The sequence below is a fragment of the Pelodiscus sinensis genome, unplaced genomic scaffold (genome assembly GCF_049634645.1).
Source record: "Pelodiscus sinensis isolate JC-2024 unplaced genomic scaffold, ASM4963464v1 ctg82, whole genome shotgun sequence".
Classification (NCBI taxonomy): domain Eukaryota; kingdom Metazoa; phylum Chordata; order Testudines; family Trionychidae; genus Pelodiscus; species Pelodiscus sinensis.
Window position 1 is genome coordinate 145,411 of NW_027465999.1, and position 25,977 is coordinate 171,387.

Here is a 25,977-nt window from a genome sequence, read left to right on the forward strand (position 1 = left end):
TGATTAAGATAATTAGTAACTTCTAATTTGTTACAGAAGTCTCTGGTGTTGATATGATGGCTAATTTTAAACATATATGAAAAATACTGGAAGTTACAACATCAAAGGCGGACTATTTTTAGGCATCTCAAACCTTAGGCATATCATAACACTCTAAATCTTAAAATTATTATACAAAAACAGGGTAATGTGAACAGACCAACTATTTGATTCAGGAGCCAGCATAACTTAGTATCAGGTCTCAGAACTAGTGCAACCTAACAACAGGGCAGGCTGAAAATGGCTTGGCTCAGTATTACCCTACTTACTTTGCAGTTACAATTTAGAAATCTGCCTCAAAAACAGATTAATTTGGTTTAATCAAAAAATCTCCAAACTCTATCTGGAAACATCAATACTCCATCATCAGAAACTGGCAGTCGAGACAAGCCCACTATAGCTCCTGTCCATGGAAAAAGGAGTATGAGGTAAAGCTGAAGGCAAGTTTGTGCCTCATTGCTTTGGAAAGGAGTAAGTGTAACTGTCCTATGAGAATGTTCTAGGGCTGAGCATGGGGGAATGAGAGTAAAAATTAGATTCTGTTCCTGGCTCTGATACTAACGCCATGCCCTTGGGACTATCACTTCACAGCTCTATGCCTCAGTTTACCCAAGAGACTTTACCTATTCTTACAGGTGCTGTGAGACATAACTAATGCATGGCAACATAAGAACAGTCATACTGGGTCAGACCAAAGGTCCATTTAGCCCAGTGTCCTCTCTGCCAGCAGTGGCCAATACCAGATGCCCCAGAGAGAGGGAACAGAACAGGTAATCCTCACGTGATCCCTCCCCTGTCACCCATTTCTAGACAAACAGAGGCTAGGGGCACCATTCCTACCCATCCTGGCTAATAGCCTTTGTTGGACTTCGCCTCCATGAATTTATCTAGCTTGTTTTTGAACCCTGTTAAAGTCCTAGTCTTTGTAACATCCTCTGGCAAGGAGTTCCACAGGTTGACTGTGTGCTGAGTGAAGAAAACTTACGTTTGTTTTAAACCTGCTGCCTATTAATTTCATTTGGTGACCTCTAGTTCTTATATTGTGGGAATAAGAACTAACTTAACTTTTCCTTATTCACTTTTTATACACCAGTCATGATTTTATAGACCTCTATCGTATCACTTCTAAAGCCCTTTTTAAATATTGGCATCACATGAGCTATCTTCCACTCACTAGGTATGGAAGCTGATTTAAAGGATAGGTTACAAACCACAGGTAATAGTTCTGCAATTTCCCATTTTAATTATTTCAGAACTCTGGGGTGAATGCCATCTATTCCTGTTACTTGTTACTGTTAAGTTTATCAATTTGTTCCAAAAGCTCCTCTAATGACATCTCAATCTGGAACAATTTCTCAGATGTGTCACCTAAAAAGAATGGGTTTGGGACTCTCCCCAATATCTTCAGCCGTGAAGACTGAAACAAAGAATTCATTTAGCTTCTCCGCAATGACTTTTTCATCTTTTAGTGCTCCGTTAGCATCTCGATCGTCCAAGGGCCCCACTGGTAGTTAAGCTGGCTTCCTGCTTCTGATGTACTTAAACACGTTTTGCTACCACTTTTTGAGGTTTTGGCTAGCTGTTCTTCAAACTCCTTTCTGGTTTTTCTTCTTATATCTTTACACTTCATTTGACATAGTTTATGCTCCTTTCTATGTTCCTCACTAGGATTTGACTTGCACTTTTTAAAAGATGTCTTGGTATCTCTCACTGCTTCTTTTATTTGGTTAAGTAACTAGGAATCATTTGGGATGGTGTAAGCATTCTTAACAATGCAGACCAGCTTTAGGAACCATGACAGTTCAATTCCACTAAGCAATACAGAAATAATAGTTTTTATCTATGGTGGTTGATGTAAGCACATAAAAAGCAATATCTGAGAACCACACAAATATTAACGTAATGATTATGTAATGCAATAGCATCCCATTTACAACTAGGGAACAGGGGCAGCTCCTTTGCCCATGATACCTACAAAAGCTTTACCATTCGGCCATGGTTATGTTGTGACCGCGGCCTATCATGCTGAATAGAACTGCTTCCTTGTAATCCTCAGTCTGCATGTCTGTATCCACCGTTGCCTCCTTTTTAATACTTATGCGTGTGAACACTCTGGAGTAGGCACATTATGTTCTGGTTTTGTACAGTCTCTAGCACAACAGAGCCCTGGTCCATGAATGCAGCTCCTAGGTGTTACTGTAATACAAACAACAAGCTCACAGTCACCCAGTAAATCTGTGGCAGACCAGGAAACAGAGTTCCTGACCAGCATCTTGTCCACTGGTTCATTCTTTCTCCCTTCTAAATCTAATCTCTCGATGTATACACAGGCAGTCCCCGGGTTACATGGATCCGACTTACATCGGATCCCTACTTACAAACAGGGTGAGGCAACCCCGCACTAGCTGCTTCCCCCCAGCAGACCAGGGAGACGCGAAGCTAGTGCCCCCCCACCCCCAGCAGACCAGGGAGACGCAGAGCGGCTTTTCTCAGCAGACACCTCAGCTTGAGAATAAAGGACTGAGGGAAGTGAGGTGTGGGAGAATAAAACTGAGCCCTGGAGAAATGTTTGGCTAGAGTTTCCCCTACAATATGTACCAGTTCCGACTTACATACAAATTCAACTTAAGAACAAACCTACAGTCCCTATCTTGTACGTAACCCGGGGACTGCCTGTATTTTAGAAATGAAATGTGACTGTGTCTGTACAAGAACTCCTAAATAGTAACAGCGAGAGACATCAACTTTGGTAGGCAGCTTCCTCTTGCGCTAACTTAAAGCAAGGTGAGGATTTGGTTGGGCTGGGAACACGGGAAGTGGTGGGAATGGTGCTGCTTTCCACAACATGGAAAGGGAGGGGCAGAGAGAGGAGGGCTGCAAGTCTCACACTCACCACTGGGAGGAGCGAGCAGGGATGGGACACTGCCGAGTGGGCACTGGGGACAGCCATACCAGCACTAGACTGACCGGCATGTTACGTGTTGCCAGCCAAGCCATCTTCTATGGGTAAGGCTCCCCTCTCTCCAGCTACAGGGCCTGGGCATTACCTATCCCCAACCTTCTACAGGGCCTGAGGTTCCCCTGTCCCGCTCCACACGGGCATGCGGAGATTCCCCCCATTGCTGTGAGGCTCCTGTGGGGACTAGCGATTTCTCCCTTTCCCCTACCACTTCACCCACAACCTGGGGATTGCCTCCCCATGGGGCTGAGGCCTAGGGATGCCCCTGCCCACATGTTCCTCTCTGGGATCTGGGGATTCCTCCCCTCTCCCTTGCACGGCTCCTCATGAGGCCAGGCCAGGCCCTTCTTTTTGGAAATTACAACAATTTACACAACACATCTGCATTTTCCTTTTATTTCCCAACACAATTCATATTCTGGGTCAGTAAGATTAAATGCACAACGGAAAGGGAGAAGCTGACCTTGCTCTCACGATGGCTAACACTTGTAGCTTTTGTGCAGGGACCACAGATATCAGCAAAATGAGGATCCAATTTAGTCTTATGCCCAGGGTTGATTAATAAGATAATACTCAGGGTAAATCTCCAAGCTGTCCACTCCACCCCAACTGCTGTTACTAAAAGTGTGAAATAATTCAATTTAAAATAAATTACAGGAAATTTGCTACAGAAGAATAGAATATGGCACCATTTCAAATCATGAAAGCCAGTCAGACTCATAATTCACTACGACCAGCAATGTGTATAAGTGAGAAAGATGTCACACTTACAAAAGGTGAGCAAATAAGCCTACTTAAAGGAGGACCAGAGACAAGAATAAATCTGAGAGATCATAATTTTCTCTGCATTAATGCAAGCAAGTCCTCTGTGTGGAGACTTTTCAAAGCCCCATCATAGTTTGCCTCTCTTTAGAGTTTTCATCAATGATCCCAAAGAACTCTTTAAACATTTAAACCTCACAACCTGCTGGTAAGGGAGTACTACATTAAGTTTGCTTTTTTCCTCTTGTCCAAGCTTTGGTGAAAGTTCTACTCCGATGTTATAAGCTCCCTTCTATTTTCATAATTTCCTCAAGAATTCTTTGGGCTAAACTTGCCTTAAATCATCTCAACAGTGATCTCACCTCCACAGATAGTTTGAGGGGAACCTCTTCAGTCATTTTAGATTTATGGAGAGTGAAAAAGAACCAGTCCACCACTTATTTAGCTTAACAATAAAACTATCAATAACCTCCATTAACCGAATTTTTCTTCACCAAAATCTGCTGCCACCTGACATGTGTCTAAGTTTTACATGTGAAAAAGAGGTCTCCGAAAATACAGCTGTCTAAACTGATGTTCTTTGAGATGTGTTCGTGTCCACATCACTCCCCAAGAAGGATCAGAGGGTGGGGATCGCGCACGGTTCCCTTAACACTGCACCATGGAGGTGCCACTCCAGGGCCAGTCCAGATAGCACTGAGGGAAAAAAATTCCTGGCATTGGTACATGTGACCGGTGGAATGGACATGACCAATCACTGGAAGAACACAAACTATTTCAAATTAGGAAAATAAAGGGGTCGCTGACATGGGAGAACAGTGAAGGAGCAAACAGCTGGAAAATTAACAACCTCTTATGGAGCACTTTTGTCTGTGTTGTTCTTAATAGTGAGTTTTAGTGATTATGTAAAGGCGCTAATCTGTAACAGTGAAGAGACTCTAAACTTGCGAATAGAACTAAAACTGATATTCAATTTAACAGCAGGATTGTAATAGTAGCCAATAAGCACTGGGGACAGATGCCCTGTATATTAAAATATGCCAACAACAAAATGAAGAGTGAAACAAATCTTTCAGGAATAACAGAACCAGGGTCTACAGTAGGGATGTAAGAGTGTAGACGTTTAAACAGCTAATCACTAATTTTGCTTATTGATTACCCAAACATTTACAGATGGCTCCTGGTCAGCTGGCTGGTGCCCCACACTACTGCCTCTTTGGTACAGAGTATCTTTTGTGATTATAACAAGCTTTATTATTTGTATTTTGCAATAGAGCCCGGCAGCTCAAAAATCAGGATTGGACTCCATTGTGCTAGACAGTATGAATACATATAGGAAGGACAAGGAAATTTTATAATCTAATTTACAGAGCAATGGAATATATACCGAGTAGCTCTGTATTAAGGAGAAAAAAACAACCCATCACTCAAATCAGATGAGCTCAACAGAAAGAAAGTATACCCTACCAGAGGTCTTAATGTTAACCCCTCTTTATTCAACATCTGAATACTGTAATTTCCAAAAGATTGCTTTGTTTTGCTGAAAGCATGCTGCCAAGTTATTTTTCATAGTTTATCAAAAACATTCCCCTCTACCCCATTGTTTGTTATAACAGCCCTGGACTCAATTTACAAATGATTTTAGATTTTTACACTGCAGAAGATTATATAGAGGGACAAAGATGAATATGAAAAGAAAAGTGGAGAGAAAAAATAACTTTCTAAGTTACCATCCTCTTCTAATTGTCCCTTGCACCAAACTCTAATCTGTGAATGCACTTTAGACCTCGGTTCGCTGAAGAGCCTGTAGAAGTCGACCTCCTTGCACATACGTACTTGAACTCCGAACATGACACTCTCAAAAGAAGAGAGGAGTGTGTTATAAAAGAATACAAGGGATTCTCTCCAACTAAGCTCCCTCGTCTCCTTTCATCACCTCCAGAATCAGTGTATAATCAATTTCAGTAGCATTTTTATTCAGGGGGAGCTTTAGAGAGGCTCATCCACCTATAAATGCCTCTTCAGTGACTGGCACCAAGCAGCTTTTGAAGTGGAAGTAGTGCAGTGATAAGGGGATGAAATTCCAAAGTAGGCAGAATGAGCATAGGCTAGAAATGCTTCAGTGTAGAAGATCATGTGATTCAATGTCTTACACTCAAGAAACGTGAATATTTTCAAGTTTAAAATCTTGGGTTTGGTTTTTTTTTTAGAATTGTTGTCTGAGGAAAATCCTTTGCACTCTTCGTACTTTTTGCTAAATAGTCCATCATTAAGAAATTAATAAAGCACAACACACTACTTAGATAATACACCACCTATAATAACAATGTTTCCAGCGGTCAGTCAGCTCTACAATAGCCATCAATTAACAATCTATCTAACGCCTTGCTCATCTAAATGGATTTTTAAAACACATTCTTAAGCAAAGATCACTATCCTAATCCAGCGCCATTCAAAACAGAAGAATTTTGGGCTGGAGTGGAAGGGGACAATGCAGAGAATAAACAGTGCTTGCCTGAACAGGAAACTACAAAATTAACCGTGTTGGAAAGTTTTTTCTAATGGATCAGTTATAGACAGCGAGGGGAGAAGACCACTGTCTACAGCAGTAGCTGGATAGCTGAAATTGGAGCCTCAAGAGTTTCAGTGAGCTGTATTATGGAAATGTCTATAAGTATTCCTTGGTTCTACTCCCAGTTCTGATTTGAATCATTTTGTGTCTCACCTTCCACCTCTGTGAAGCTGGGCTACTACTGACCAACACCGTAAGTTTAAACAAAGTCTGAACAAACATTTATGAATTGATTTGTGAGTCTCAGATGAAAGATGCTACAGAAGTGCAGCATATGATTATTAAATAAGCAAACATCTTTTCAAACTTAGTTTGCTGATTTATACATAGAACTACGAAAAAGATCACAAACATTTGAGCTTCACAGATGTTTGCAGTGTACCCCTGTGACAGAGGTATCTTTGCAAACAAAACTTAGAACTGCCAAGAGGTGAATGCCTGAAAAGAACAGGGTTATAATTATGAGGTTGGCTAGCAGTACCACAATTTTTATAAGCATGGAGATTCTGGGTCAAGGTTTCCATTCTCACAGAGGGGGGAGTAACACAAGAAACAACTGAGTCATGCTACTGTATTTCCTGTTTCATGTCAGCATGATTCACACTGAGCGACTTCTAGCACTCGGAACCAGCAGTTGATACAAGGCATCCTTTGTTATTTAGCTTTAAAAAGGGACCTGACCACCACTTCTTCAAATAAGCTGCATCCAGTTTTTAAATGCTGTTCCATTGATTACAATAGCCTTTTAAAAACTTGAAGGCTATTTTTTTTCTTTTCCACATAGTAATTTTTGCATGCACATGCACCCTCTGTTATTCTGAATTAAGGGCCAGCATAGCTTCAAATAATATTTATCACTTTGAGTACTTTCAATCTTCAAAGTGTTTTCCAACTTCCATCCTCATAGCATATGGGAAGAGATAAATTATTACAGCTGAAAAACTGGAGCGCACAGAAATTAAGGGATCAGGATCCCATTTGATTATGGGACTTTCCTCTGCCCTATCGCTTGTTTGAATGAGAAGATCGCCAGAGATGTCGGCTGCAATGGATGTGGACATAAGATGTGTTGTGTCATCTGAAGAAGTGGGTTACGCCCACGAAAGCTCATACCACCACCTACATGTTTTGTTAGTCTTCAAGGTGCTACTAGTCTATTTGTTAGAACATAAGAACAGCCGTACTGGGTCAGACCAAAGGTCCATCTAGCCCAGTATCCTGTCTGCCTACAGTGGCCAGCACCAGGTGCCCCAGAGAGAGTGGACCAAAGACAATGATCAAGCGATTTGTCTCCTGCCATCCCTCTCCAGCCTCTGACAGAGGCCAAGGACACCATTTTATCCCCTGGCTAATAGCCTTTTATGGACGTAACCTTCATGAAATTATCTAGCTTCTCTTTAAACTCTATTATAGTCCTAGCTTTTACAGCCTCCTCTGGCAAGGAGTTCCACAGGTTGACTACACACTGTGTGAAGAAGAACTTTCTTTTATTAGTTTTAAACCTGCTACCCATTAATTTCATTTGGTGTCCTCTAGTTCTTCTATTATGGGAACTAATAAATAACTTTTCTTTATCAGCCCTCTCCACACTACTCATGATTTTATATACCTCTATCATATCCCCCCCTCAGTCTCCTCTTTTCTAAACTGAAAAGTCCCAGTCGCTTTAACCTCTCCTCATATGCGACCCGTTCCAAACCCCTAATCATTTTAGTTGCCCTTTTCTGAACCCTTTCCAAGGCCAAAATATCTTTTTTGAGGTGAGGAGACCACATCTGTACACAGTATTCAAGATGTGGGTGTACCATAGTTTTATACAGGGGCAGTAAGATATTCTGGGTCTTATTTTCTATCCCTTTCCTAATAATTCCTAGCATCCTATTTGCCTTTTTGACCGCCGCTGCACACTGTGTGGAAGTTTTCAGAGAACTGTTGTTTAAGTTTTTCCTAAGACATTTTGATAGTTAATCATAGACACTTCCGTTAGCATTACAGTAGAAATGTACTTTACATTGCAGACTATAAACACCATCACCTTCAGCAAGAGTGTTCATTTCTCAAGATTTTCTTAAAAGAATACACTTTTAAAAATCAGCAGGGCAATTCCCGCCAGATTACAAGACATGTAGAGACGATCAAAACTGGGCCCTGTCAAGTATAAACTATGTGACACAATCCCTTTAAAAACATGAACATTTAAAAAAAGCTCAGAGTTGTTTTACAGTTTGCCTCTTTTTTTAACTGCATGTTTCATACAATAAGTGCTAGGATTTTAAACTATATTGTCAGAGTGGATACTTTTTCCAAGCACCTCTTGAAATGATTACTTATGCGTAGGAATTCCTATAGCACTTATTAATGTGAGTACCCAAACGCTCCTAAAAGTCTGGATTACAGGAAAAACCACAGATTATATTAAAACTTCCCCCACTCCCAAAAGAGTGTTCTACTTAATTTATTCTGACATGCATGTCTATGACACACATTTAAAATCAGTAAAACCATCCTCTGGTTCACACTGAAGGATTCCAAAAGCACTAAGAACTATGCTGAAACATGATTTAAATGGCCACCACATTGACTAGCAAAAATTAGTTGCTTAGGCCATGTCTACACTACAATATTAGGTTGAATGTAGTAAGGCCAATGCCCCATCACCTGATTCTGCAAAGTTGAAGGTCTGGGTCCTCACTGTGCGCAAGAATTCAACTTAGTTCGACATAGCCTCCCTGCTGGGGATGTGCTATCGCTGACTTTGAGAGCGATGCACTGTGGGTAGCTATCCCACAATGCCTGCAGTGCTTTGCATTCTGGGGTATGCTGTGGAGCAGAAGGTTTGGAGTTCATGTTGTCAGCGTCCCATAATGCGCTCGCCTATTCCCTCCCCCCTTGCTTGTGATCAACGGGAAACAGTCTTGACTTGCCCTTTTTGGCCCTGGTTGCCTGTGCAGATGCCACAACAGAGGAAGCCTGGCCCCACTTGAGGATCCCGTTTTGCATCAACCCATTGTGATGCTGAGGTCTACCTTGGTGCGCCTAATGGTGCAGTATTCCGAGAATGCAAGCATTGCATGCCAGGAAGAGGACAAGGAGGAGGTATCTCCTGTCATGGGATGCCACTGGCATGCTGTACAGGCAAGCCTTTGCGTTCAGCGACATGGAAACATAGCTGGCAATCAATCATCTGGATGCAGTGGAAGGCCGGTTCTGGTGCTGGGACACAAGCACAGACCGGTGGGACAGCATAGTGCTGCAGGTATGGAACGGTCAACAGCGGCTGCAAACGTCCGAATGTGCAAGGCCACTTTCGTGGTACTCTGATTGGTTTTCCCCCACCCTACAGTGCAAGGTCCCCTCCCTCCTCGAATCACATGCAGCTTGTCGTAGAAGCAGCATGTTTGCAGTGACACTTACACTATCTGTTTGCCTTTGCCTTGTGATAGTACTGCCTTGGTTTTTTTATTTTAACTTGGCACCGCTGGGAGTCCCTTAAGTATCCTTTCTCCACCACGTGATCTGCTATTTTCATGTAAACGTTGGCATTTCTTTTGCTATTTCGGAGATCTGAGAAAATGGATTCCTCTCCCCAAGCCTCAGTAAGGTCCAAGATCTCCTGCACAGTCTATGCTGGCGCGTTTTTGCGCTCCAAGGAACTGGAGCTCATGGAAATCTTGGCCAGGTGTGCTGACTGCTCTGAGGTCTGCTCTCAACTCTGGCCACATAGGAAATGAAATTCAAACTTTCCGGGGGGGGGGGGGGGGGAGGAGGGGGGGAGGGGAGTTCCTATTCACTTGGAGAGCAGTACAGGTGTAAGTCCTGGCCAAAGCAAGGCACAGTGGGATGTCTCCTGGAAGCCAAGAACATCAACTTTCTCTACACTGGGTCTACACTATTGTGAATTCAATCATACCAGGTTGAATTTTGTGTTACTTCTCATGAAAAGCAGGCGTACCAATATCGACTTCCACAGCCTTAAAGTGGATGGAATGGTCTTGGTAGTGCAGATTCTCTGTTTAGAAAATTGACCTCAAGCGACTAAACTCAATCTAAACTCCTAGTGTAGACTAGGCCTGAGAATCATCAGAGGATGTGGATCTTTAACTAAACATCAGACACTATACAGTGGACCCCTGATTATCCAATCTAACTGGGACCGGGGACAGATTGGATCATCAAAAATCTGGATAAACTGGAGGATGGGTGCAGGATGGCTCAGTTAATTCAGAGAACTGGATTGTGGAGGCTTGGATAAACAGCATTCCACTGTATTGGAAAGCTTGAGGATTCAGTGGTCACTTATGTCAGGAGGTAGCATGTTGAAGAGTCGGTTCTTTGCCTAATTTTTGTTTATATACACACACTGAGGAATCATTTTACCTGCCAATGAGTAACAGCCACCTACTGGCCGAACAGAGCAGTTTAACTACTTGCTGCAATTCTACACAGTAGCTTCGTCAAGGAAACGAAGCTTATACCCTAACTGAAACAACAGGGAGAATTTTAGGTAGACAGAATACAATTATGCAACCTGGAACTTCGCTAAAATACCAGAATTAACAATAAAACTGAAGTAATTGTGCTGGGATGTCACCCTGTCCTGGTCACTCTCTTTTTAGGACTACTTTCTGTTAAGAAACTGATTAACGTATATAACCACAGTTGATTTATTGTTTTGCATAATTACATATGAAACTAATTTTCTCCAGACTTCTCATTTTTGTAATTGTTTTGAAATAACACACTGGTATCCAGTTGGGAATTGAATTCTATAGCATAATGTCCATTTTCCCAAAATGCATGCATCAAGAATTGCCAGCATGAGTACCAAAAAGGCAACATGGTCCAGTGGAAAGGGCACTGGAAGAGGGGTAGGGAGTCGTGGATCCACTCCCAACAAACAGCATGACTTTCAGCAAGCTACTAGACATCCATGCATTTTGATTCTCCCAGTTTTAAAATCAGGATAGCATTGGTATTTGATAAGTGAGATCTAGCATGAATAACCCCTTATAGGGGCGTAATATCATTCACAATGAACTTGTTGCCGAACAAACTGAGATTAGCTAATTTAGAACAGGTTATGGATTTTCAGGTCTCTGTCCCGGTTCCCAGTATTTTCAGAAACACACTACTCTCCAAAGCCAAGAAGTCACTGATTTGACATTGTCTGTCGAGCAAAGCCAAAAATAAACGGTGGCCTTATGACTCTGCCTGGCATTAACATAACAGTATCCTGCAACTGAAACAAAAGTTCCCCAGACAAATTAAAACGTACCCCATGATAACAAGACTTGAAACAACAAATAAAAACCAATTAAAACTAGACTATTGAGGAGATTTAAATACTGATATTTCTTTTTTTGAGTACACATTTGTGGTTCAGATTATCCCTGTCTTTCAAATGTAAAGCCAGGAGGCTTTTAAAAAAAAACGACACTTTTAATTGCATATCATTTATCCTAACTGGGAGTTTTTCATTCTAGTTATCTTTTTTGGAGGGAAAGAAATACCAGAAAATAAACCTCTCTCTCATAAACAGTTACTTTCATGTATAAAATAAGATTAAAGGGAGCTCTGTCAAAATCTGCAGTCCTAAAAACTGATCTATCTTGAATGCCTGATCTTTTGGGCTATTTACTTTCTATTAATGCCCCAAAGTGGTCAGGACTTTGGTTATTATAGAAACAAGGTGGACTTTTATTGAACTAACTTTTATTGGAGGGGGGGGGGGGGGGAGAGAGAGAGAGAGAGAAGCTTTCAAGCTTAAACAGAGCTCTTCTTCAGGACTTTGGTTGTAATTCTTAAACTTAAGAAAGGGAAGAATGAGAGAACTTTGCAAGCACAAATTCATGTGATCTTAACCATGAAGCACACACCAGCACCCTTAAGGGTCTGGCTTACCATGATATAAAACAGGAAATTCACTGTCCAGGTTGAAATTCACATCCTTGATATAGTCCCTGCAGCCCACAATGGGCATTACCTGAAACAAGATTTTTTACAAATTTTGAACAGAAATAAAATAAATAAAAGGGCACCTCCTTGCACAGAAATGTTTCTGCTTCTGCATCTGTAACCAATGACCCACTGCAACAGGCAAACCCATGTCTCATACATCATTCAAAGACCGTACACAAGAAGCTGAGTTTAGCAACGTTTAAATTTGGTTTAAACCAACTATTCATGGATCATAGTAGATAAGAGCATAATCTTGAGACTAAGTTATGTCCTGAATACTACAAAATAATACAGTGTTGTTGGTGACAACACATCAATTTAACACCAGAGAGAAGAGATACCATTTTGTGTTTTCTACTGCTTTGAATCTGCTTTGTTTCTATGTAATTTGTCTTTTACTTTAAAAGAAATGCTCTTTTCCCCCATATTAGATAACTGACTTTTGCTGGTCCTTTGAGTAGTCATTTAATACAAGTTTCCCTGTATACAATTAAACTGAAGTAACACACTCATACAAGTTTTAAACTCCTCTATGAATGAGACATGTAAATGAACCTGCACTTATATTAGCCCAAGGGTTCTCAAACTTCACTGCACCGCAACCCACTCGACAACAAAAAATACTACATAATTCCAGGGAGACCTAAGCCTGCCTTAATACCACTGCCATGGACAAGGGGGCAAAGCCCAATCCCCAAGGGCTTCAACCCCAAGCCCCAGCAAATCTAACGCCAACCCCGGGGAATGCATTAAAATGGCGTCCTGATCCACAGTTTGAGAACTATTGTACTAACCTAATTGCAAGCCTTGTTCCAGGGAGCTTGAGCACTGTAATGCATCTTACATTAATATAGGAGCTGCAGCACTCACCAAGAACTTAGTTCTACGAATATATAAAGTATGTATAAAAGAAAAAAGCCCCCATGTTAAACATCCCCCATGAGACTACATAGCTGTTCCCTGAAATACTGAGCATCGTGTCTCTGGAAAATAGGGGAGTTTCCAAATGGGAATGCCAAAAAACCCTTAAATATAGAAGAGTTAGCAGTGCTATGATCCAACCAAGAATTACAATATGAAGGCAAACAGTGGCTTATGCTTATACACAGAGTAAAATCAACTAAGACTAAAAAGAATGGAGTTTGAAGGAAGAAATTCTATTCAATTTCAAGGAAGCTTAAAAATTAAGCAGAAAGCACATTTCGCCCCCCCCCCCCCCGCCCCGTTCAATTGAGTTTGGGTAAACGCTTATTTAAATTGCATTTTAACTGAAACTCTGCTTTTTCTTACTGCAGTAAACAGTTCAGGAAGGATTGTATTATTTGTATAGTTCATTATTACCTTCAATTAACTATTCTTAACCAGTTATGTAGCAATTAATCATGCTGCAATTCTCTCTCACCTAACTTCTGACAATATTTGATCTTGTCTCACTGCCAAATTCAAATACATCTGACTAGACTTACCCTGCATTGCCCACCTCTGGAGGGGGGGCAGCACAGGCCACCCAGCAACTTCTCCCCAGGGCGGATGGGGAGGGTCATGCAGGCTTCCTGCCGGCTTCTCCCTCAGGCTGACCGGAGTAGGGAGGAGCAGCAGGTCCTCAAGGCCACGTGTGATGGGGAGAGCAGCACTGGCAGGACGGTGGAGGGCAGGAATGCAAGAGACTGGTTTACAGATAAGCAGAAGCTTATTGGAGAGCCAACTAGTATGTGACTAGTCATCTTCCCCCTCCCCCGCTTGCTGCCTCTATAAGTAGGGTCCCCCCAGCACCATCTCCGTGGGGGGCAGGGGAGGGAGAGGTACAGCAGAAACGGCACAAGTGGGGACTGAAAGCGTCCACTTGCGCTGCTTCTGCTGCAATTCTGCTTTTGAAATGTGCAAGAGCCCTAATGGGGCTCTTGTACATTTCAAAAGGAAGCCCCTTCCACTTCCGGACTCTTGCTACAGTTCAAAGGTGGAGGTGCTCTTATAGGCCAATTGAATAGTCAATGGAAATCCCATTGACTATTTGACTAGTTAATTAATCTCAATTTAACATCCCTAGTGGAGGGAAGCCCCAGACCCCAGTAAGAGCTGGGTGGGGGGCAGGAGGCCCCTTGGCCTGTTAGGAGCCACACTGGAGGGGATAGTGGAGGGAAGCCCCGGACCCCCTTCAGACGCCGCAAGGCGGAGAAGCCCCAGGCCCTAGCAGTACCTGGGAGGGGCCCTCAGTTGCGTAAGGCAAGTTAATTTGTAAGGAGGGCATTGTGCTTTGAGGCATGGAAGCCAGCACAGGGGGAATCCTTCTCACCATGGGAACCTTACCTGTGGCCATGAACATTCAGAGCTGCTCCCCCAGCTGGCCCCTAACTTATCTTACTGATGCAGCCAGCTCCTTGTGGTCACTCTGCAATATGACTATCCCTCCTGGTACCCCCTCCCTCTTCATTTTATGGAAAACAATCCTATTCCAGGCAGATCCCATTTTCCTGGCACAACCAAACCCAGACCTTGCTTTAAGTTAGGGTAAGAGGAGGCTACACCCCAAATTTGGTGGTTGTAGCTCTGACCATTTAGGAGGAGTTCTTGAACAAACTGACCCAGGCAGACTGAAAGACAGACAAATGCACATTTTTTCTAATATACAGTAAAACTCCGATGGTCCGGCATCTGACGGTCCAGCACTCCTGATGGTCCGGCACCATCAGGAACCCGGAAGTGCTCCAGGCAGCCAGACCATTGGAGCTGCTCTGCCCCCAGCTTCCCCGATTCAGCTGCTGCTAAAACTGACCAGCGCTGAATCCGGGAAGCAGGGGGCAGAACAGCTGGAATGCTGCTGGGTAGGTCCCGTAGTGCTGCCCCTCGGGGCTGCGGGACCAACCCAGCAGCACCCCAGCTGTCCCGGATTCAGCCGCTGCTGAAATTGACCAGCGGCTGACTCCAGGAAGCCCGAGACAGAGCTGCTCTGCCCCAGGTTCCTGGAATCAGCCACTGGTCAGTTTCAGCAGCAGCTGACTTGGTTACACCTGGGACAGAGCAGCTGGGGTGCTGCTGGGTTGGTCCCTGCAGCGCCGAGGTTAGGCGCTACCAGACCAACCCAGCAGCGCCCCACCTGCTCTGTCCCAGGCGTCCCAATTCAGTTGCTGCTGAAACTGACCAGGGCTGACTCCAGAAAACCCGGGGCAGAGCAGCTCTGCCTCTGGCTTTCTGGAGTCAGCCGCTGATCAGTATCAGCAGCGGCTGACTTGGGGACACCTGGGGCAGAGCAGCTGGGGTGCTGCTGGGTTGGTCCAGTAGCGCCGAGGAGTGGCGCTGCGGGACCAATCCGGCAGCACTCCAGCTGCTCTGCCCCAGGCGTCCCCAAGAGCAGCTGGGGTGCTGACGGGTTGGTCTTGCGGCGCCAAGGGTCGGCGCTACCGGACCAACACAGCAGCACCCCAACTACTCTGCTGCAGGCACCCCCGATTCAGCCGCTGCTGAAACTGACCAGCAGCGGCTGAATCGGGGACTCCTGGGGCAGAGCCGGACTATCAGAAGGGAGGGCTATGAGGGGGCCTGGGGTAGCATCCCTCCACCCCACCCCAGACCCCTCATAGCCCCCCCCTTCTGATAGTCCGGCATATCTGATAATCCGGCACCACCTAGGTCCTAAAGGTGCTGGATTATCGGAAGTTTACTGTATCTAGAGAGACAATATCACTCCTGGAGGATCTGCTGTATTACTCACATGAAACCATGTAAAACTGTGCTTACTCGCACTTTGTAAATAGTCTTAAAAATAGGCATCTGGTAAGCAGAGTGACACACTCACAAAAGCCTACAAGCTCTTAAAAACATACACAAAAATGGCTTCAGCTAAACTACCTTCTTTCCATTAACAAGAGCCTAATACTGTAAAGGGGGAGGAGGGGGATCACAGAACACAAACTGGAAGTGACCTCGAGAGGTCATCAAGTCCAGTCCCCTGCAGTCACAGCAGGACCGAGCGCCATCTAGACCATCCCTGACAGATGTTTACCTAACCTGCTCTTAATATCTCCGATGATGGAGATTACACAACCTCCTATGCAACTTATTTAATGCTTAACCACCCTGACAGTTAGGAAATTGCTCCAGTGTATCATCACATGCTAAAATTAATCCTTTATATTAAAACATTGTTATGTCTGAGAAATTAAAGAAGTCTTCTTGAAAAAGGCTGTATGAAATTGTTCCTATTTGCTAATGGTTATTTTAGGAAAAACAACAGCAGCTAAAGCTTCCAATAAACATGGCAAAATGTGTTTAGAAGTAGATTCTGTTCTGAAGCCCCATTTTCCTTCTACATTCAATGTCAAGTTCTCCCCATTTTGCCTGTTAGAACACAGAAGAACATATTTTTGGCAAAAGAGATGTTTAAATGTTTCAGTAACAGCTGTGTTCAGCATGCTGATCTGACTGCAACAATATTAGAAGCTGAGCTGCAATTTCTTTTGCGGATCCTCATTCTGTTCTAAGCAGGGGATGCTTCTTGCCAACAGTAGCTCTGACTTGATTTTACTGTAGGATAACACTTGATGTTAGACTATTTTTAGAACTTACACATACACGCACACACACACAAATGAAGCTGGGAATGGTAACATGATACAAAGAAAAGTCTTTTAGAAACAGAAACATATTGGATGCAATTCTGAAGGGAAAAAAAACCCAACCTCTACCTCAGAATGCTCTTTAAATAATAGGAGAGAAGAAGTGGGAGAGATAAATTCTTATATTTTCCTCTCTAAGGCATATGCCAAAACCACCAATATTTAATTAATCCTGAAGAGGTCCTGACATTGAAACCTCACAAGCTAAAAAGTAACCATCTTACATTCTAAAAAGGATGACGCTGTAAAAATGGAGGTCACACAAAAGGGAACAAAGGTTAATGTTGCTGCTTAGTTGTTTGCGGGAAGTGTAGAGAAAAGGACCCCTGTGTATGTTCATGCACAGTTTCCTCTTAGTAGACGTGCAAACCCTTTAGTTTCGGTGGTAGAAATCTTGCTAACCTTGCTTTTCAGCCGTTGTGTCATGTCTCATGTTATGAAGGAAAGCGAAAGTGAGAGTTTCACTTTCAGTCTAACAGAACATGGACTGCGCCCTCACAATCTCTGTGCTACATCCACACTGCAAAGCAGTGGCAGAGCTAAAAGAGGGAGAGGTAGGAATTGGTTTCCGCCCCTTCGCAGATTTTAGGAGGTGTGTACAGGGTCTTCCAAAATATACTCTGTAATTGACAAAGAAAGGCGCATGACATGAATTTTCAAATGGGACTGGTAACAGCTTACCCAGCACTCAGATGGGCCAGGCTCCCGCAGAACACAGGTCACATGTCGCTGCCCTTCATCCTGGTGGACTGACCACCCATGCAGAGACAAAAAGCTGAGATGACTTGCACGATGGCTTAGTACATTCCAGATCAAAGCCCTCTGACATCCAGGGCATACACCTCTCTCTCCTCCTCCATCTTGTGAGATCTGGGGCAGAACACAGGTAAGATGATGTCCTGGTTCAAGTGGAAGACGACGACGACCACCTTCAGTAGAAAGGATGGGTGGGGCCAGAGAGGGACCCTGTCCTTGAAGAAAACTACGAGGGATGGGAGACGGGGGCAGCTCTGAAGTTAAGGCCTGGAATTCCAAAACCCATCCCACCAATGTCACAGCAATCAAAAATGCCACCTTCCAGGACAAATGGGAGAGGGAGCAGGCTCCAAGTGGCTTGAAGGGAGGCCTCATGAGTCGGGAGAGGATGAGGTTAAGATCCCACTGAGGGACAGGGTCCTGCACATGCAGACAGAGTTGCTTGAGATCCTGCAGGAACCTCATCATCATCCCTTGGCCCAGCGCATGGAAAGTCAAGATGCACCACAATGGAAGTGCGTGCCAGGCCTTGGTGCCAGAGTTGTAGCAGGTAGCTGAGCACTGACTGTACTGCAGCACGTTCCAGAGAGATACCTCACTCCGCCGCCCAGTAGGAGAACCTTTCCCACTTTGCTTGGTAAGTCAACCTTGTAGAACATTACCTGCTGGATTTCTTCAAGCAGGCATGCTCCGCCTTTGTGCAGCCATAGGGCAATGTGTCCTTGTGCCAAGAGCACCAAAGAGGGCATCTGCTGGCTCCTCCAGCTCCTTTGCCTGTAGCTCCTCCAGCTCCTTCACCTGTAGCTCCAGATTTGAGGCTACCTGCCTTGTGAGCTCCTGGTGTGCCTTTGTATGGTCCTGTGGCACCCAGGAGAGGGCAGCATGTAACAGTGTCATCTGGGAAGGTCAAAGAGGAGACCTCTACCAGAAGTACCATGCCCTAACCCTGCAGTTGCTCCAAGCTATCTGTTAGGGGCTCTTGGGTGCAGAAGGCTTCTTCCCAGCAGCTTGCACCAGCTGAGGGAGGGTCAAGACGCCAAAGCTGAGGATCTCTCCTATGTCCCTGAGACCAACTTGGGAACTGGGGCTGTTGTGTAACCCTCCTGCTAAGATGAGGAGATCTAGCTTCGAAGAGTCGAAGCCAGCAGTTGCGATGAGGAAGGAAGAAGGAACTCGGGGTGAGGGGAGAAGGCAGCACCCCTCATACCATGCCATTGCAGTGCCACAAGTTTCCAGAGCCGTTCTCCTACAGATGCTGGTAGGGGGAAAAATTAATTTTGGGTGTGTACATCCTAAACTCATAACTCCAATCATCTGAAGAAATGGGCTGTGCCCATGAAAGCTCATGATAACATCTACATGTTTTGTTAGTCTATAAAGTGCTACCAGACCATTTGTTGTTTTTTTCTGTAAGGGTATGTCTACACTGACACCCTAGTTCGAACTAGGGTGGCTAATGTAGGCATTCGATTTTGCAAATGAAGCCCGGGATTTAAATATCCCGGGCTTCATATGCATGTTCCTGGGCGCCACCATTTTTAAATGCCCCGTAGTTTGAACTACCTGCCCGTGGCTACACGCGGCACAGACTAGGTAGTTCGAATTAAAGCTCCTAATTCAAACTACCGTTAAACTTCCTTGCAAGAGGAATAATGGTAGTTCGAATTAGGAGCTTTAATTTGAACTACCTAGTCCGTGCCGCATGTAGCCGCGGGCAGGTAGTTCGAACTACGGGGCATTTAAAAATGGCGGCGCCCGGGAACATGCAAATGAAGCCTGGGATATTTAAATCCCGAGTTTCATTTGCAAGTTCGAATGCTTACATTAGCCACCCTAGTTCAAACTAGGGTGGCAGTGTAGACATACCCTAACAGACTAACTCGGCTACTCCCTGAAGCTTATATCTGTGAAGTTATCCCTTGCAGCCACTTTTATCCAAGAACTCCAGATTTCCAAATGCCCAGAGAGCCAATATTTTCTAATACTATTCTCAAAACGTTGTAGTCCAATGGAGCGCTTGCTGGTAGTTAAGAGACATGGCAGATCACAAGTTGCTGTTTCCAACTTCCTTTTGCTTCTAAAGACATCTACATTACTGCCAACAACAGTCTCTCCATCTATAAAAGGACCAGAGAGATGTTGCGGAGTTGTGAAGAGGAGGTGAGCCATAGGAGTGTGACTAGGAATAGAAGTGTTTAGTTGATATTATATCCATAGTGTGAACCATATTCTAATCAGTTTGAGAACGCTGATCACCAGTGTTACTGGAGCTTTCATTAGTAACTTACAGTCCATCCCACAATTAAAATAGCTGCCAACACAACAGGACTGAACACTGAAAACTCTTAAATTTTCATGATTGTTTTTTATTATGTATTCGTCATATAGTCATAACACAAGTCTCAAGTGCCCATAGGTTCTGACAGTTTGACCTACCCACACAGCTACAAAACTCATCTTAGTGGAACTTTCATATCTGGCAACTGCTACATGATGCAATTATTCAACGCTATGGAAAGAACAGGGGTACACTTGTATCCCAACCTCTAGAGCCTATGTGCGCACAAATAAGGGAAGCAGGGTCAAGAGAAGCATCCAGGGGTCAACCACATTTTCTGTAAAAAGCGCTGAACAAATAGTTTGGTATGGACTACACTAGTGGCCAAACTATATTTAACAATAATTGAAGGGCAATCAGAGAACCATACCAGACACCCATCATCAACTATGGCTGTTTCATAGTGAAAACAGAAGACTCAGATGACTCTGTTATGTCAGAACATCTTCTAGATCAGGGTTACTCAACACGCGGCCTGCGGGCCTCATGTGGCCTGCAGCCTGTTTGTTTGCGGCCCACATTGCAGTTTGGGTTTACATGGGGCTCAACACGTGGTCCATGGGTGGGATTCTTTGAACATGGCCTCCACTGGGAACATGCTCCACAATGGAAAAGCATCTCCCAGGCAGGGTGAGCACTGAAAGACGCAAGCAGATGGGCTGGCTGGAACAGGGTTTTGGCATTTCTAGCCCCAAGGGAGGAGGTGCTGGGAGCACCAGAGCATTGTGGGAAGTGCTTTGTATTCATGCCCGTCAGTGTGAAAGAAGCTATTTGCATATATATTTCCATGTCTATTCAACCACACTTACGTTGTGGCCCTCAGCATGTGCTGTGAGTATCATTGTGGCCCCCGGGGCTTCCAAAGTTGAGTAGCCCTGTTCTAGATTGTTTCATTTCCTACCTAAGCACCTGAGACCCATGTTATCTTGGCGAAGTAGACCTTTTGAGTGGGACTATCTGCAGTGATCTCTCAATCTATTACACTACCTAGTAAGACAAATCATATGCAACACTTGGTTTCAGACACATTCATTCTCTGTATTATACCGGACAGCGTGTATTTATGGATTTCTGACTCCAAATCCACAAAGAATTAAATGTCATGCTGATAATTGTATAACAAGACACTATATACACATATACATATACATACACATATATATATATGGATCTGACTAGACTGCTGGTTACAAGGCTCTGACTAGACTGCTGGTTACAAACAATCCGAGAAAGAATGATGATAAAAATATCTGACTCTTGCATAGTACCGCTCATCCACCACTGGTCTAAGCCAAATCATTTTTGACATAAGACAAGTCCAAAAAACAAAAAAATAAACCCTAGCACAAGTCTTCAAGAAACTAAAGACAACTCTGCTTTGAACCCCACTGTATCCTAAATGTTATCTCTTTTTGCTCCAAACATACCAGAAAAAAAATCAACCCTGAGCAAATTCAGATATGTGAAATTTCAGATGGCTTGGCTTGGCTTGGCCCTGATGAAGTTAGCAAAAAGGAAAGATTGTAATGGTGTCAATTTTTGTCCAATAATGGGAAGGTTAAGAAAGGTCTCTTTGTTGTGTTTAGTTCACAATTTCCAATTCTCAGAGTAAATGAAAGTCTGATGTGCACACAGCCTTTGACCATATGCACAAAGGTTTATGGTGTTTTTTTTCTCTGACTTTATTAAAGCCCACGGGAAGCCCACAACAAGGAAATGCCTTGGAAAGCCCACAACTGCTTACTTGGGAAGCCTAGTAGCAAACTTACTACTTGTGTGTTCAGCGAAATCCTGTTAACCCCCTGGATTTGGAATCTGTATGCCAGTGCTTACATGAAAACTACTTTTTAATCACTAAGTAACAGCAACAAACCCCTCGCATAATAGCAAAAGAATACTTCTCACACAGGGACTGGTCAGCCAAAGAAATGGGCACCAAGCAGGAGATACTCAGAATCCTGTTTAGCCCTTCAGGAGAAATTAAATTTTAGATTTGTAGGTGAAGCGGTCTAAAAATATGGCAAGGATGTTAGAAAAAACAAACAAACATTCTCCAAGGTATTTTGCGTGATTTGTCCCAAAGTTAAAAAAAAAAACCACCTTAAGATACAGGAAGTGAAATCTTAAATAGATTGATTTATACACACTTCCTTGGTCCCTAACAAACCCGATTTATACAGGAAAACTATAACCTTAACTATGGAAAGGCCATGATGTCACTAAAATCACAGCTGAACATTTGGACCATTTATCCTCTTAACCACTGCAGAACTGAATCCCCTCCAATCCCCATGGCTTTATCAAACTGTACGTTTCTTCGGTTTTCGTTGGTAGAGTAACCTCTGGACTTATATCTGCCCCATCAATTAATTTTTAAAGTTTAATTTCTTACTTTTATCTCTACAATTTTGTCTGCCTTCCATTCACTTCACCTAATGTTTAAAGATTAAATAAGTTCTTGAAGTTTTGGATCTGCAAGGAATATATGATAAGGCATTTAATGATCATTTTTCCTTTTTCAAAATAAAAGAAAGTTAATTGCAAAGTATTAAGGATCAGTAAGATATGGGTGACATCTAAACACTCAGATACAGATTTTCATAAAACAAAATGTACAAAATATTTTAATTTTCTATCTATAGCAGGCGTGGGCAGTAATTTTTGATGGAGGACCACTCCAAGAGTTTGATAAGTGGTTAGGGGCTGCAATTTTTTATGGAGTGGGGGTGCAGGGTCTGGGACAGAGGGTAGGGGACTGGGGTGCAGGAAAGGGTATGGGGTCTGAGATGGAGTTTGGGTGAAGAAGGAGGTTGTGACTTGGGGCAAGGGATTTACAGCCCACAGGAGCTGAGAGATTTTTGCTGTACGCAGGGGAAGCACACGAAGCTCCCCCACCTACCCCCATCCCGCAGTGCAGAGAGCCACTGGGAGCAACCAGCTGCTTTGAGCAGCACTGCTCCCTGAGGCAAGGGCGGGCCATGTGCCAATTAAAAGGCTTGGTGGGCCTGATCTTTCTTGCCCCAATCTGTAGTTATTTTTATCACTAGCCTCCTGAGACAGGAGCACAAGAAATCGAATGGGAATTTTTTACTCACAGATTTTTTCTTACTTTGTAAGATTTTGTTTGCCCCTAATTGCAATGGCCAAATTATCCTCATGACCACTGAAAAATATCTATAATCATTACCATAAATTTTAGCAGCTCCTACGGTTAAGGCCTGATCAATTCAGAGCTCTACTGAGCGAGGAAACTGTAATTTATATGAGGGTCTGGTATAAATGGGATGCAATGCCAGATTTATAGATACTGATATAGTGTACTTGTATTTTAAAATTTCAAAAGAGGCTAATATTTAACTGGTCTTAATTATATTATTGAGGAAGTCTTTGGAAATACTTTCCTTCCCTTTAAGAGCCATGCTTGTCTCATCTTTATGACAGTATCAGTAATTCTGTGGGATCATCTGAAAGCTCGGAAAGGTTCAAGATGTATCATAGCAATTCTCTGGGAAAAAAAAATCTAGTGGGTCTCTTCTCACCTCAGTGCACATGTGTAAATCCCATTAGCAACAATAGGAGTTACACACATGCCCACGAAAAAGAAAATAACCCTTTTTCCTCTTGTGTCAACCACCTCTTCCAACATCACACAACAAACAATTTTTCTATCATGCAGGAAGAATGGGGTGGAATGTGCAGAGCCCCACAACACCACCACTTCCTACAGTGCAGAAAGCTGAAAATTATCATTTCCCTGGGGGGCCTCCAGTGAGGGATTTGCAGTCTGCAAGAATCCTGCAGGGAATCAAAAAAAATCTCCATTTCAATGCATGCCCTGCGGAAGGATCTGCAGGAATGCCCCACCCTTTCCCAGCTGTCTTCACTAGCTTTTTGCAGTGGAACGGATTTTTTAAAAAGCAATTCCCGTTGAAATCACCTGTATGCTAAAGCCTCTAAACCCCCCCTCCCCCCCATGCTCACTCCCCCCCCCCCCCCCCAAAAAGTCAGCATACAGTTCAGGTTTTCTTTTTAGGTTATAAATGACCATCCTACATAGTTAGCAGACTCAGGATTTGTTCTGTTTTCTTTATAAATGTAACTCTGTTTATATTTTCAAGACATTTTTAAAAGGAATAGTGTTCAAAACAAGCATGCCCATAGTGGTCCCATGGATGGGGGTGGGGAGCTCATATAAAAACATCCATGGAATTGATATAATCAGTATCATAAACATGATTTCTCTGGTCCCATTTATACAGCAACTATCATTATCTTGGAAGATCCAGTATCAACATGGCAGTTGCTTTATACATAGTGAAAATATTGTCAGGAACCATTTTGGAGACCAGTACTAAATGAGCTTTAGGCATTGAGAGAGGAATACTGAGTGAAGTTCCGTTTATATCTTTAGCAACATCATACTAATTGACCATAGTCTTCCCTCACACCCCCCAAGATATAATTAATGCATGGTTTGGGTTTAAAATGTAGACAAAACCAACCATATTTGAACTATGATCTCACACTCAGTCTAAAGACTTGAACAGGGCTGTGTGATTCCGGAACAGAATTCAGTTCAGTCCCAACAAAATCAAGTCACGTTTTAACCATGTTCTAGGAACGAAGTATGGGAAGAGGAGACATCACTGTTCTCCCAACATGACAGTTATTAGTGTAAATGAGATCTTGCCCTGTATTTGCCTCACCACTTCTGCAGCTCGTTTTCCACTGGCCTTCTCTTTTCTCTTCCACACAGTCTCACTACTGCTGTAATTCAGTGCTTACAGTCTCGATATGAAAGAGGACACACAAAATAAAGTTGTAGTGTGAAGTCATATTGTAAAAGGGAAATAAAAAAAATATTATAATAAGCTATCCTTGGAGTTTCCTGCTCTGAAGACAGACAGAAGGATAAAGACAGGGATTTTATTAGCAATGGATCCATTTGAACCATTCCTAAATGTCAGTCCCAAAAACAATTAAAAAAATCTGCACATTAAATCAGAAATTTATGTTTTGTATTATCCAATCTTATCATTGTATCTGCAGAGATCTTTCAATAAAAAGCACAAATGCTGACACGATGAATATCTGGGTTTTGGAATTCTTAAAAAATCTGAACTCCGAGGTTGTTCAATAGAATACTTCTGTCTGCTATTAATTTCTATTCATAAGGGGCTACGTCTAGAATGGCATGATTTTCCACAAATGCTTTTAACGGAAAACTTTTCCGTTAAAAGCATTTGCGGAAAAGAGCGTCTAGATTGGCACAGATGCTTTTCCGCAAAAGCACTTTTTGCGGAAAAGCATCCGTGCCAATCTAGACGCGCTTTTGCGCAAAAAAAGCCCCGATTGCGCAAAAAAGCCCTGATCACGAAAATGGCGATAGGGGCTTTTTTTGCGCAAAACAAATCTGAGCTGTCTACATTGGCCCTTTTGCGCAAAAGCTTTTGAGCAAAAGGACTTTTGCCCAAACAGGAGCAGCATAGTATTTCCGCAAGAAGCACTGATTTCTTACATGAGATCATCAGTGTTCTTGCAGAAATTCAAGTGGCCAGTGTAGACAGCTGGCAAGTTTTTCTGCAAAAGCAGCTGCTTTTACGGAAAAACTTGCCGGTCTAGACACAGCCAAGGGGCGTGAGTAAACTATTTAGGTTCTGAGAACTAATGCCAAGAATGCACCATGCTGTCATGGATGCAAAAATTGTGAGATGTAACACTGACCCCTCAAGAAAGAAGTCAAATCACCGTTCCACAAACATCCACCCCCTTGCACTGTTGCTGTCAACGGTAGTGCCATTCCATTAAGATAGGGCAAGATGATTTTTTAACATTGTTTTTCACTGCATAATGAAAACAAGAATGAAAAAGTGCATTAATTGATCCAGGTGTTCGCTTGATTGTTAACTGTACGCTGAAATACGCAGCAAGACATACAAGGAAAAACCCCCCAAAAACTAGCATGGGCTCCTCACTTCCA

The 25,977-nt window shown here is 43.2% G+C and overlaps 1 protein-coding gene across 9 annotated transcripts in view; it reads right to left on the reverse strand.

The window, feature by feature from the left end:
- The window catches only part of BICRA (BRD4 interacting chromatin remodeling complex associated protein), a 127,889-nt gene that overhangs the window by 70,469 nt on the left and 31,443 nt on the right, over nt 1–25,977 (reverse strand). For 4 of the 9 annotated variants that reach the window (XM_075917973.1, XM_075917964.1, XM_075917965.1 and 1 more), the window contains exon 1: nt 13,757–15,066. The exons of 3 other annotated variants lie outside the window; for them this stretch is intronic. In XM_075917973.1, the coding sequence (XP_075774088.1) occupies nt 13,757–13,763 (7 nt within the window). In that variant the 5' untranslated portion in view covers nt 13,764–15,066. Of the gene's footprint in view, nt 1–2,014; nt 2,236–13,756; nt 15,067–25,977 lie in introns of those variants that run through there. 2 more of the 9 variants (XM_075917971.1, XM_075917974.1) reach the window with 2 other exon arrangements.